The sequence below is a fragment of the Scleropages formosus genome, chromosome 15 (genome assembly GCF_900964775.1).
Source record: "Scleropages formosus chromosome 15, fSclFor1.1, whole genome shotgun sequence".
NCBI lineage: Eukaryota > Metazoa > Chordata > Actinopteri > Osteoglossiformes > Osteoglossidae > Scleropages > Scleropages formosus.
The window spans coordinates 10,903,863-10,919,084 of record NC_041820.1 but is presented as its reverse complement, the minus strand read 5'-3'; the positions used below and the strand labels follow the sequence as shown (position 1 = coordinate 10,919,084).

The window sequence follows — 15,222 nt, the reverse complement described above, 5'->3', positions numbered from 1 at the left end:
AAAATGAACAGAGAGATGCAACATCGGTGGTGCTACAGTGCTTCAGCATTGCAGAAGAAGACTGGAAATCCATCTGGCCTACCATGCTGACAGGCCTGCACTCGGATCTCGTACTGAGTGAACGGCTCAAGGTTCTCCAGCATCAGGGACTGGTTCTCTCTGGCTGTATGAATCAGCGCTTGCTCACTTCCTGGGTTCAGTAGAATGTTGTACTCCAGAGGAACACTTGCATTGAACACTTCTGCATGGAAAGAAATTCCTAATGAGAAATGATTGGCTTGCAAATGAATGACATGGACAAAATGAAACAGTGGGAGCACAACAAGAATCAACACAAACTCCACTTTATGTCTTGCACTGACTAACTGCGAATCAGTACAAGCTGAGACCTGGCTTTCAATGATTCTTTGATATGTATGTTTTCTGTATAAAGTCAGATACCCTGAATTTGGTGATTCACACATTTTAAATTCAGAAACACACTCAAAACTCTAAAACAATGGGTATGAACTAGAGTGTGTTTATTGTTAGGGGAACAAAGCTGCTTTGCCTTTGCAAGTGGACGCATTGCTAATTGTTTGTGTTTGTGCTGACTGCCCGCTCAGAACTGCTGCACCCCCGCTGTACAGCCCGTCTCCCCTCCTGATTAGAACACCCTTGATAAGCTCAACGGGCCCTGGGAATGGGTCTCATAAAGCCAACATGAGGCAAGATCCTCTAACTACAAATGGCAGTGTTGTTATTTAGTGGCCTGCACTTACACAAAACAGCCTGACAGCCTGCCACAATGCATTTCCCGTCCACGCGGGAGGCGTCGCGTCCCCGCTTTGTTAATATTCCCATCACCGGCGTGTTTCATAATTTACAACAACTGGAGGCTGATAGGTTATTTAACATTTATGAAGGCGAGATGTATTCAGAATGGGCTGATTATCTTTACAAATGAAAAAGTTAAATTATTCAACTTCCTTCATTGCTTCTCCCCAAGCAGATGTAGTCTTTTGGTATGACACAGGCCCTGCTTGAATTACACGGGGCTTTGATCGCTACGATCTGCCAGAAAAGTTCAATCGCGCTGGGTCCTTAAGTTCTATTATTTACAACTAATCACCGACTTTGGAGTTTTGCGCTTTCAACTGGAAGACGACTCTAATCAGAAATAATGGCACAAAGGGAAGGAGAAGGAACCCCCTTCAGATCTGATTCATCACCGGCCGCCGTCTTTGGAGTTGGAGCAAACCCACCATTCCAGCTTAACCAAGCGTGAGAGATTCCTGTTTAAATTTGTGCATTTTGGAAATGTCGGTCCTTAATGTCAATAACATGACAGTCCTTGCCTTGTAATTGCCTGCCTTGTGACACTGGTGCTATGATGTCGCACCTCTTATATGACATGACTTTACCCTTTTGAGTGGTTCCCCTTCAAAAGTAAAGCACACTATCAGAATAATATTTCCGAAAAAAAAAAATGCCAGCGGCAGGCAGCCGCCAAATGCAGTCAAGTACAGTACAGGTGCACAAAGACAAAAACACAATGGGTATATTGAGCTTGGGGGCCTGCCAGGTGCACCAGGACTGGAATGGGCAACCTCCAGGCTATGAGGACACGTCTGCTTTTCCTCGGCTCACCGGCTGGCTCAGCGAGCCACGTGGGGAAGGCCTGTTTGTTTGTCCACCTGATTTCTGCACCCTGTGGGACTGTTTTTGCATCCTGGGCTCCTCTGAGCTTGCAGGTCAGTGTGCTGGGAACAAGTATGGGGACCCTTCACATTTTTTTGAAAACTGAGACTGACAAATCAATAAAGACTTGCTGGCTGTGAACTAGAATAACTAAGTCCAAAAGGAGCTGTGCAGGGCCACAGCTGAATGCAATGCAGACAGTTGGACTGACATCCGGAAATTCAAAGCTTTGGATCCAAAACAAGATTTAGTAGCATTAACTACAAGCTTACTCATCACAAACAAAAACAGAGAAGGAGAGACCAAAACCTCTAAGAGCTTGGTGGGGAATATGATCAGAAGACATACAAGAAGAAAGCACTCGGTGTTTCGGCTGATGCTTCTCTTATTTTTGCGCTTCCTGCGGTGTCCACAAGAGCAGGGGAATGGACCAGTGCAGACCTCACTTAGTGGGCAGTGGCGGAGAGAAACCCAAATGCACTGATGGGTTCATGGTGCTCTCGCCTCAAACCTGCATTGACAACCCTCCCCACTTTGAATCATGCTAAGGTTAGGGAAACAGCCGCATGTACTTCGATGCTAATTGATTCTCCTGTCCGATCCACGTCCACAGCGGTGTGATGCATGGGTGCGGCGGCCATGTTAGGCCCCCATTAAATTACACGCAGCGCTGCTCATAAATTTCTCACGCACCATGTCTTCTGGCCAAACTGGGAATAAATCAACCCCTCCCCACAACTGATTGTTAAATAGAGAGGCAGCTTAGTGCATTAGTTGTAAACATTACCAGGACGTGTCCAGGCGACAAAGACGGAGCGGGGACTGGTAACGGTGACATTATACGGTGCAGGGATCCTCTCTGGGGATGAGGCTGGGGTGTGAATGACATATGTGCCACTGAGACTGCTGCCCCCCTCGGTTGTGGCCTCCAGTTGGTACAAGTACCTGCAGCACAGGGGAGACAACATGTTAGGGGAGCAAAAGGGTTAGGTGATCTGTGAACAGTGCCCTCAACTGGATTGGGTAAAAAAACTGAAAATGTCACCCTTACAGAACTCATACATCATATTAAAGTGAAAAACAACATAGAAATGGTTGATATCTTCAGGGCGCAAAAATCTGTTTAAAATGTTTCAAGACCACAGCAGAAATCAGAGATTGTTAGAGATGCACAAACAGTTAGCTGCTAGTTTTGATACATATCAACAATACTCCTATTCAGCAGTTTAAAACACATTCCTTCTTTTGTGTGCATGATGGGCTGAACAGAGCTCTTGTGTTCTCCTTGTGTGCGTCAAACATTATATTCAAAGTTACATGTTAGAATTCACAGTGGGACATAACCAAAACAAAACTGCACCCGGTATTTCACAGAACGGTTTAAAAGAATACTCAGCGGTACCATGACACGCTGGCTGGCACAGGAATGTTTGCAACGGTGCACATCTGACATCAGAGGACATATTTATCAAGATATATTAACGTTTTAAAGGCTGTCAGACTGCAGGGCAAAGGTGTACATTAGCAATGTAAGTGGGCCATGTTTAACATTAAAAGCTTTTAATTTCTGCCATGAAGTCTACACGCCCCCATTAAGACCTCCACATTATCTATTGTTACCATACATTGAAGCAATCCAGCAGGCAATTACATTGTGCATTTTTCTTGCTGTGCTACAACAAGTCAGCGAGGAAGATTTGTCACTCCGGAGAACATACTTCATGCAGATATTTTAAATGTGCTCAAGACGCTATCGTTTTTCACGTTTTTTCGAACCAGCACTGTTTTACCACGAAGCCGGCTTGGCACACAGCTCACAGCTCTCCAAGAGTCGAGGACTTAAGTAAAACACGCAAATGTGCGATATCAAAGACGGCGGTACATTAGAGGCCCTTCCCAGGGGAATTAAAGGTTAATATTTCAGTCGTCAGAGGGATTTTCTACGACGGCAAGGTAAGTGACAGCTAATCAACATTGTCATAAATAATCAATGAGGGCCAGGCCAGTCGGGCGGCTGGTGCCGTCTTTAACTGTTTCTCACATGGCCGTATAGAGAGCGGATAATGAGATGGCCGGTGTGATTCGTTATTCTACCCCAGAGGGCTAAATTGGTGGAAGAAAGGCAGGAGGAAAGGAAGGGCCAAGAGGGAATTCCTTTTGGCAGGTTATCTGGAATTACGGCAAATTAGACGTCAAATGTCCGTTTTCCACATACCCCACCCCCCAACCCTTTTTCTCAGGAAATGCAGGATAAACAGAAGAGGTAAGAGACAACCCTGGGATCCGTTTCCCAAGAAACAATGTAGCATGTTCCTGTTCAACAGAAATTCAGTTAACTTAAGATCAGTGTGACATTGTGGTTGTTTTGCAAAATGGACATCCGACCCTTCGTAGCCCTCCATCATATGCCTTGGATATGCTCTGCTTTCTGGAAGGCCAGAGTCACTGGTATAAATTCTACATTGTGACAGGCTTTCAAAACATGGTTTAATTTGCAGATTACAAATCTATTGACCAAGTCGTATCTAGCTACACCAACAGACACACACACACACACACACACACACACACTGACTGAAGCCACATGTACTGAGTGGGGTCACGGTGGGCCGGAGCCTGGCCCTGCAACGCAGAGCGCAGGGCTGGAGGGGGAGGGGACACACCCAGGATGGGACACCAGTCCGTCGCAGGGTACCCCAAGTGGGACTTGAACCCCAGAGAACGCCCCCTTTAGCTACACTATACCTTTGAAAAAAATTTGTTAATATTCCAAAAAGATATTCCGACTTTAACAGTACAGCAGGCAACAAAACATAGTATTGCAAGTATATTATATACCCCTAAAATTCAGAATTGCATATACTAAGCTACTTGTTCCATTCATCCATTAACTTTAACTGCTTGTCTGATGCAGGGTCACAGTTCCCCAGAGTCTATCCTGGTAGCACAGGACGTGGGGCTGGATTCCAGTCTACTGTTGCTACTGGGCAGTCACACTCTCATTCACACCCATGCACACACTGGGGGTAACTTTGGGGTCAGCAATACAGCTGAAACAGGTCTTTGGACTGTAGGAGGAAACTGAAGCATCCGCAGGAAACCTACAGAAATATGGGAAGAAGATGTAAACCCCCACAGACAGAACAAGATTGGAACCCACAGCCAAGGAGCTGTGAGGCATCAGTGCTACCCACTACATCACTGCATGACCCAAACTACTTATTGACTAGTAAAAATGAATTTTTTTGATAAACAATAGAATAAATGGCTTCTGAAGCTTGCAACCAGTAAAGATTTAATGACCGAAGTTCCACCTTCTCTTCCTACTATACCAGCAAAATGATATCCAGTCCAGAATCTCTTCATCAGTTTATGATTTACTGTGTTGATGCCAAGAGTCTATACAACTACTGATACAAAGCTCACACACTGATCACATCATGGCTTTGACCATTTGTCTCTTTGTGTAATACACTTCCCCTGCACTCCATGTAATCAGTATAACTCCTGGATGAAGGTACTCTTCAAAAATGATTACTGCAGCTCTCTCCATGCTGATCTACCCTCTTACTCTTATTGACCCTCTGAAATGAAGGCTGAACACCCTAAACTCTCCCTTTGATTTATACTCTTCTTAGGGTGGTCGATTTGTCACCTCTTCTCCTGCCATCTCCCTGTCCAGACAAGTTGTTTCTCTTCTCTGAGCCCTTGATGATGGAATGGGCTTCCCAGCGGAAGGCCGTTTCATACCTTCCAAACCTCTTTTCAGCAGATCTGCTGAGTTCTGCATTTCCTCAGCTGAAGAATAAAGACTGATATTAAATCCTTTTATTTTGTTCCTTACAATTAAAATCCAGTTATAAACTAACCAGTAAGTGAACCATGTTTTCTGTACCCAAGTTTTGTACATCCTTGTAATAGCCTGGTGTGCTGTCCAGGGTGAACTCCCCCAGCCTTGAGCCCAGTGATTCTGTGATAGGCTTGAGACCACTGCAACCCTGACCAGGACAAGCAGCTAGTGAAAGTCATTGAGTGGGTGAGTGAAGTTTGTACATGAATTAACCTTTGGCTTGTTGTTATCTAAAATACTAGTAATGATTTTACAGTAAATGACTTCTAAACACGGCCGTTTTATACTGTTTAATAAAATATTTAGTTTTTTTTTAAATTGTCAGAGTACTGCTTTTACTTGTAAAGAAAGGGTTTTTGTTAAATACAATTTATTAGTGAGGAAATTTTATTTTTAATAATATATATAGGTTTGGTGTGATAATATTAAAACCTTAACATGCTGCTTAGCTTCTGAAAAAAAAAATCAGAACTTTTCTTCTTATCTTTATAAATTGCCATATCACGAGGATCATATTATACCCTTATAACCAAGCAGTTACTGTACTCGGACAGCAGTTATATCAGTATGATCTCTCTCTCTTTGTGATAGAACTGAATTGGATTCGTGTGTTTCTCTTGCTGTGTACTGTATTCAGTCCACACACTCTCTGCTGTACGAAGAGCTCCCACACAAGGTGTACTGGGGGAGCAAGATGTGCTGAAGAGTTCAGAAGTGAACAGGGAACTGCTGTGTCAGTGATTGATTTTGAACAATAGGGGTTAAGTTTCAAGATAAATCATAAAGCAAGTGCAAGCTGTATACAAACCCAGCAGCGCTGTATGGGACCACTCGCGGGGAAAATGACTTCCACCAATGAGGATGATTTTTACAAGAAATTGTTGTTGATATCACCTGCCTGAAGTAATCAGACAGGGGAAAATGCTGCATTTTTAGCAGCCTGAGTCGCTAAGTGACAAATCTGCTAAGAAAAGAATTAGCCTTATAAATGCAAATGTTTCAGATTTGTGTGGTGTGAGTTTATGGAATATTCCCAGAATATAATTAGAACTGGCTGTGGAATAAGAGGTGTACCAAATAGCCTACATAACAATGATGACTACAACTTCTACAGAGGTGTTTTTGATTATATAAACAATGTAAAAATAAAGTTTCAAACTTTTATTAGCTATTAAAAAACTTACAACCTGATTGCTACACTGTGACCCCAAGCATTCATATGTGGCAGACATTGTGGCAGAACTGTGTACAACTACCATTCCATGTGGATGGGCCTCACGCTGTATTTCACAGCCATGCCTCTTTGTGCCAGAACAGTAACATGCATAATGTTCAGAGGACTAAATTGGGCTGAGTGAGGCCTTAATTCAACAACCGTTTTCACTCTAACTTTAATATACTTAGTGGGTACACTGGTTTTCCTGCTTGTGTTGAAAGCCAAAAGATTCCTTAAAACATGCACAGAATTAGAGTAAGTATCCTCACTACTCAGGAGTTAACAACTTGTTCAGAGACCTGCTTCCCGGTTGCAGGGCAGTATCCACATAGCTTAGCATCCCACCATCAGCAGAGAACACGCCCATGCCGTCCCTCAGCAGCTGGTACCGAAACACTAATCCATTGGGCTTTAGTGGAGTGCTCCAATAGAGCTCCAGCGCAGAGGAATTCAGGGCTAGATGACGAGGTTGGGCCCATACGCCTGGGGGGGAGAGAGGAGAGGGAACCCAGTTTAACACAGAGAAGGAGAGGCTACGGTCACATTGTCACATAGACCTAAAAGATACATTTGTCCATTCAGCACTGATATCAATGTCCTGAAAAAAAAATATTTAATATATATAAAACAAATTTAAAAAGACCTTATAATTATTGTTAAGATAATGTCTAATGCAGTTAATTACAGGGACAGGCATCAGGAGTTAATATCATTTACATTTATTCACTGAGCTGATGCTTTTCTCCAAAGCAGCTTCTAATGATTTACCCATTTAAACAGCTGGGTAATTTTCACTGGAGCAATTTTTTGGGAAAGTATGTTGCTCAAGGGTGTCATAGCAGTAGGTGAGACTTGAGGTGGCAACCTTTGGACCCAAAGACAACAGCTCTAAGCACTACACTACCAGCTGCCCCTAATTTGAAACTATGATTTAGTGATAGCTAAAAAAATGTTACACAGAGAACACTGCATCTGTTCATATTTCATGTTAAAATATGACTGAGAAAAGGTCATATTATTTATTTCACATGTATTTAATACAGTTTCAATTTTTGAGTACACTATTCAAAGTGAACCTTTTTTGGCTTCTTCCAAAGACATTTTGTAACAGGATCTTTAAAGTGCATTCAGAAAGAAAAACACTATTTAGTCAGGTTTTGTGTTTACTCAAATTTTCAGATCTATACGTAATATTTCTGTACAATATTCACTAAATACACATTTGTCTAATAGCAGACATTTTTGTTAACTGAATTAAAATGCATTTTAAAAATGACACAAAAGAGCAATTAGAAAAACTGAAAAATTTCAATAATCAAGCCTTATTATGCACACACAAACACTAACATATCTCAAATATGACCTAATTACAGTATTGTTCATTATTTGCAAGAGAAATGTGCGTACTGGATTAGACAAGAAAAACATAAAATGTCTTTTTTTCTCTCTCAAGGCTTAAGCATAAAGTACAGTTGATTTCTCCAAACAGTGTGATTGCTAAAATGAAATGCATAATTATTTTCCTTCTTCCGGGATGCACTGAGACACGCTGGTGGTGTTGTCAAAATGCTGTGCCATTTAAATGACAACCAGTGCACCTGGGGTGGTGTGGCTGTGTGCAAGCAAGCGAGCGCTTGAGTGGAAGAGCGTACGGTCACCTGCGGGAGCATCCTGCAGCGTGCGGCCCGTAGACGGCTCACTCTCTCTGCAGCCCACTGCCGTGCAGGCGGAGAGCAGGAAGCTGTAGCTGGTGTAGGGCTGCAGACCTGTGGGAAGAGGGCACAGGCTCTCATCTGTCATGCCCCACGTGCCTGTAGCCCATGACGCCACTCAGCATCTCTGTACCACATCTATCACATTGGGTCAAGAAGGATGCTTTAACAGAAATGAAGACTAAAAGCTACTGAGAAAATTTATCCTAAAAAAAAAAAAAGAGATAAACACTGTGTTAAAAGAAAAAGCTGTTGTTTGAAAACACTGAAAAAATCTGTGAAATATGCAGCATTTATGTCTGAAAATAGTTTTAGTATGTATATTTTTTTAATTTTATGCATATATTATATATACAGTATACATGCCAGAATTGCTAATTCTTTTTAACCAGTCTCCAGGTGTTTGCAGACACTTATTAAGCTGCCGCATTCTTTAGTCTTTAAAGTCCAATACAAATGACTTGGAACACAAGAGACATGAAGTTCACGGGAACAAATGAAACAGAATTACTTCTTTTACTTTTTTAGCCTTAAAGTGTTATGCAGCTTTGTTATGGAATTATTTCATGTTCATTATAAAGTATAAAACAGCATGTTTTACAGACAGAATTTTTCTACTAAAACAAAAAAATGAATTATGTCTCCTAAACATACATGCAAAATCAAATCAAAATGCACATGAAATGCAACAATCTACATAATCATTAAATGCAGAATTTGTGTGCTATAAGTGTACGAGAATACTTTCAATTACATTGTAGAATAGTAAGATTAAATTAATAGCACACTAATGCAAATTTTATCTGGCATATTGTAAAAATAGAAATTATATAATTATGCAAGAAACATTCGCATTTATTCATTTAGCACATGCTTCTCTCCAAGAACAAAAGAAAAAGAGTATTACATCAACAAAAGCAGAGATGTGAATAAGTCAATTTGTCACATACCACCATATAAACCAGTATACATCAATTTTAAACATTAACAAATGTCTTCAGATAGTGGAAAACAAACTCAAAAAGGAAGACATCCGAAAACAGAACATCTGTAAAGTGATCTACTATTATTTCATAAATCAAATAAAAAAGGAGGCAGATGTGTGTATGCACATTGCAGGGACAGTATCTGTTTAGTATTATTCACATTCCCTGTTTTAACCCAAATATAGATTGATGTTTTCAGAATGCTGCTCCATTGTGAGGTTGAATAAAGCCTTTAGTTAAACATACTAACTAACAAAGAGCGATTGGTGCTTAAAAGCATCACTCCGTGAATTGTCTCTCTTTAGGTGTGCACAGTAGGATTTTAAATTACATTAACAAAATCTTGTGCACAATGATTATATTTGCTGAACTCACCCTCCCTTTCAAGAACACTGAAAATTCCTTTCAGCTGACATTTTAAAATGTTCATTAATAAATTTGGAGTATTACTGTCAGATGAAAGTGCTGGGTTGACTTAATAAAGCATGAAAGGAATGTACACATTTTCGCAAAGCACAATGGGAGTAGAAAACACTCCATGTTTTAGTACGCAAAAATGTAACCAAACCCCCTGCAGCAATCACTGAGTATTTCCTACACTGGCACAAAATTATTTCACAAGAAAACATGTATTAACATAACATTAATGACGTTTTGAAAAAGACACAGTTTTAACAACTGCACCTTTGCTTATTTGAAGTACCTTTGTTAAATACCATTAACAGAGCATTATAATAATTTTAAAAATTTTCGAAAAATTAAAAATAATTATAATGTAAAGACAACATGACCATAAGGGCATCTTTTGTAATCTGTTACTATACAACAGTTCATTACTGAACACAATGTAATGTCTGAAGAATGTCTCAAACAAATTTCCCCACAGCTGTATTCTCTCTCTGACTGAGTGTACACGTGGAAACTGAAGGGGGCACTCTTAGTCTGCTTAAAATGTGTCACTAAAATTAAAACAAACAAGTACGTAGAAAAAACTTTAATCATGTTAGCACTCACCCTTTGGAGCACATGCCGCACCATTTTCTGCACACAGCTAACGCAGAGTGGAACAAATGCCGTAACTGTCATCCAAATTGTTCTATACAGGAAGGTGGAAGTGTTGGGTAATAAATGATATAAAAAGGTCTTTTATTGACAAGCTGCCATTTACTGTTTGCATTAGAGAATATGAGAAGATGATGGCTTCTGGCCACAGATCCCCAATGGCAATGGGCAAAGGGAGGAGGGAGATAGCAGAGAATGCTTCAGTTTACTTAGAGAATTGATAACACCTCTAAATAATTAAGTGTGGACTTCCTGTCTACAATTACTTAATGCTTTTTTTTGGGTCTGCAGAGGATTATGAAAAATTTTGTGGATTCTGCATGCCGACTGCATTTGAACGTCACCCGAGCCACATTTTACGGCATTGGGTTTTTGGAGTTCGGACGTTGCCTGGGGTGAAGCGAGAGCTTCCATGTCCTCCACAGGCCCAATGCAAAGGCCATGCCTTTCACCTCACTGATTTTATCAGTCACCTGAATATTTATAATTACGTTTATTCATTTAGCAGATGCTTTTCTCTAAAGCAATGTACATCTCACAGAAAATACAATACGTGAATTACATCAACAGAAAGAGACTTAGATGCAAATGTAATTCTAAAGTACAGTTAGTTACTTTCCACCACATGAACACGAGTAGCTGCATAAAACTTTATCCAAATATCAACAATTCCTATTGATATTCCTAATTTTTTTTAAAAACATTTATATTACACGAGTCAGCTGTGTGAAAGTTTATCCATTATTCAACATTTATGATCTCAAAGTTATAGAGCATGAACATTTAGGCAAAAGATAAGTGTGTTTTCCACTTGTGAACTCATCTGGTGTTCTGAAAATAAAAGTGGAACAAATAATCTCAAAATGAAATACTTTCCTGCAAACTACAGAGCAGAAAGTTGTCAGTCCAGACTAATGGAGCTTCAACATGACAAGAGTTGATCTGGCTGACCTCCTCACAACCCCTCTGTAGAAAGCCCTACTCAAAAAAAAACTATAAATGGAGCTGTTGGCGACCAACACATCACTGCACTAGCAGATCTCTACAAATCTTGGAAGTAACATCCATGCGTGAACTTGCTTAATAATAAGGAGATGACATTTCTTCCACATGGAAGCACGCAGGTTTATCCCAACACTAATGTCCCAGCTATTCTAAATAGATCACCTTGGAGGTCTGTGTAGTAGGATATATAGAAATTTGCTGACAAGTGAGTTGATTTCTAGTTTATTTCCTAATTAGCAATATCATGTACTTATACATAAATGACCTGAATTTCTGATTTTTGATGCCTTCTGAGTAAAAGTGAGTACTGACAACAGTTATGTAGCCAAACACAGCTGGTGACTCAGAATCAGGAGCCAAACACATTTACATTTACATTTATTCATTTAGCGGATGCTTTTGTCCAAAGCGACGTACATCTCAGCAAAAATACACACACACACACACGCACATTTTCAGAACCGCTTGTCCCATACGGGGTCGCGGGGAACCGGAGCCTACCCCACAACACAGGACGTAAGGCCAGAGGGGAAAATACAATTTGTGCATTACAGTAAGAGAAAGAGACATGGCTACAGACATGTGACTCTTAAGTAAACCTAGTTTGTTACCTTCCACTTGAAGCACCGATGGTCATCGCTTGAGTAGGTGCATAAAATACAGGATAGATGAATCCTGATGTCTTACTAAATTTCTTATTTTTTTTTATAATAGATAGATGTAAAAGAATAGATTTTTTTTATAATAGATATAATAGATATAGGGGGGTGTGGTGGCACAGCAGGTTTGACCAGGTCCTGCTCTCCGGTGGGTTTGGGCTTCGAGTCCTGTTTGGGGTGCCCTGTGATGGACTGGCGTCCCGTCCTGGGTGTGTCGCCTCCCCCCCAAGCCTTGCGTCCTGTGTTGCCAGATTAGGCTCCGGTTTGCCGTGACCCCGCTTGGGACAAGTGGTTTCAGACTCTGTGTGTGTGTGTGTGTGTGTGTGTGTGTGTAACAGATATAACTGATATCTTTATACAAAATATCACAAACACAATCTTGATATCTTTATACAACACTTTGTCAGTAGAAGTAGTTTCTTATGCATTTAAATCTCCATGTACAATCCAGTTGGTAATAATTTAAGCACGGACAAAGCACGGATTTTACTGTGGATGTCTTCTGTTAAGACAAAATACAGTTATAAAAAAAATTTGAAAATTTATCATTATACATTAACATTTTAAGTTAAAATTTAAATTAAATTACATGCAAACATATACAAAGCAAATTAATGGGTCTACAACCAGTCTTTGGTCTTTGTGGTAAGTAATTTTATATGCGGTTTGCTCTAACAGCAACTTTTTCAGTCAAATGAGATATGTGCAGAGGGAGATTACATTTGAAATCCAAATCTTGCAAATTCTATAACATTTGGTTTCTCTAACCAGAGGATGAATTATGCCATATGAAACATTAAGCACTGTTAAACTACACCAATTATTTGAACTCATATTTCATGTAAATGTTCATTTATCTCTCCCACTTTTCCTTCTTTTTTCTCTTCATCCCCCAGGACCTCAGTAGCAGTTTAAGACTATAACTAATAATGGATTTATCTGGCTACAATTCAATAAAATAACACTGTCCAGTTCGGTGAATAACCCAAAAATTCTTAGCCCTTTTTACATTACTTTTTTCCAAAACATTTTCGAAAATGCTTGAATAAAACATCCATATAGGCCATCGCCTTTACATATACAAATTTTGCACTGGTTTTCTTGAAGAAATGAAGAAGTAAATATCCAATCACATCACACACACATTTTCTGAACCACTTGTCCCATACGGGGTCACGGGGAACCGGAGCCTAACCCAGGCAACTCAGGGCGTATGGCCAGAAGGGGAGGGGACACACCCAGGACGGGATGCCAGTCCGCCGCAAGGCACCCCAAGCGGGACTCGAACCCCAGACCCACTGGAGAGCAGGACCCAGTCCAACCCACTGCGCCACCACGCCCCCATCCAATCACATCATGCTTTTCAATTTCTTTTGTGATATAATTATATATGGATAAATTACTTACACACAAGCAAGTATCACTGTACCTCATAATGCGTGTAAGTACACACACACACACACACATTTTCAGAACCGCTTGTCCCCCCGTGACCCCGTGAGGGACAAGCGGTTCTGAAAATGTGTGTGTGTGTGTGTGTACTTACACACATTATGAGGTACAGTGATATTTGTTAGTGAAATTTAAGTTTATATCGTGACAGAAAAATTAAATATACTGTAGTTCTAAAACATGTGTTTGCACCTCATCCTAGCAGGACCCACTTTTTGAGGTCTTTGACCAGGCCCCGCAGTCTTTACGGAAACAATACGTATTCATACAGGTCGGTGAACCGTTCATGCGCAAGCTTCATTCAAGGTAGCACCAGACGCACCGACAGCTGACTTGTGAACAGGTTCCGATGCAGGATCGGGGCCAGGCAGCGAAGCGAGGTAGGCTGACTCACAAGGTGTACTGGGAACGATCTGCCAGCTGCAAACGGCGGGACACAAAAACTGTTTGCAGTTTTCCAGTCCACGGTGAGTGGGGGAACCCCCAGCAAAGGCATAATGCAAAGGCCCTTCCTGGCCCTTGGGCACACAGCTCTGGCGATGCTCCGCCACACAGACGTGATGGGGGTGGGGGCGGCATGGCTGGCATCGCCCTCGCCAAGTCTTAAACACACAAAGCTGCCGGACGGCCAGATTTGCCATCAGATCCCCTCCTACCCCCACCCCCCAAGCACTGGGATGAGCTGCCTGGCTTGCTGGGGGCTCGCCTCTGCCAGCTCCCTGCCTACAGAATGCTCCAGCTCCCCTCCCGGTGCCACTTTCAGAAATATCTTTGGTTGACAGTGGGAGCCTTCGGAACAGAGCCATGTGCTCTCCCAGCTGATTTCAGGCTAATTTACAAAAGGGCAGAGCTTTCCAGCACATTCCCTCAGTCTTCCCTTTAAAGTGTGTATTCCTGGCCAGCACATTCAAAATAAAACCACACAGTGTACAACTGTAGAAAACACTGACAACTAGCTCCCGTTCACTTGCTGTCTGAGGCTCCTCTATTTTTTCTGCTAAGGAAGGTAAAGAGGGGAGTGCAGGAAATACTAGATGGAGGGCCTTGCTGCGACTAGCCAGATAGGCTGGTAGTGGTGTTGGGGGTTGCCCACGCCTAGGGGAATGGCGATCTCCTTTAGAAGGAATTGTGGGACTGGGGTGTCTCAAATCTGAGAGAAACATGTGCAGGACGGACACGAGAAGAGAAACGGCAAAGGGAGACCAGTCACTCCGCACGGAGACACAGACAAAAATTCCAGTCCAAGCCTTCTCAGAAAAACAAAAAAGACCTTACAGAAACACAGTCCAATACCTGTACTGTTTAGAAGATGTCCTACTTCATATTGTTTTTATGATGCTGAATGGCAGCACTCACAAACCACAGTTTTCAAACTTTTCTCATTTATATCCATTATGATTGGAGGACCACCTGACACTTCCCAAGTTGTCTGAAACTGGGATCTGATAATCGTGCTGTTGAATCCTATCAGGGAAAGAACGAGTATATCCATTTCAGCTCCTAGAAATGGAATCTTATTTAGTGTCACCAAAAACATGCATACAAAAAATAAATATATCAAAGTATTATAGTCACAGAGCTCATTATGAAATCACAAAAG

At 41.3% G+C, this 15,222-nt stretch overlaps 1 protein-coding gene across 1 annotated transcript in view; it reads right to left on the bottom strand.

Annotated features, from left to right (window-relative positions):
• ush2a (Usher syndrome 2A (autosomal recessive, mild)) overlaps positions 1-15,222 on the bottom strand; it is a 195,942-nt gene that overhangs the window by 31,670 nt on the left and 149,050 nt on the right. Inside the window, exons 55-58 of the mRNA XM_018726893.2 lie at positions 8,405-8,512; positions 7,046-7,229; positions 2,468-2,625; positions 83-241 (exon numbers count right to left, since the gene is read on the bottom strand). Coding sequence (XP_018582409.2) covers positions 83-241; positions 2,468-2,625; positions 7,046-7,229; positions 8,405-8,512 — 609 coding nt within the window. The remainder of the gene's footprint in view (positions 1-82; positions 242-2,467; positions 2,626-7,045; positions 7,230-8,404; positions 8,513-15,222) is intronic.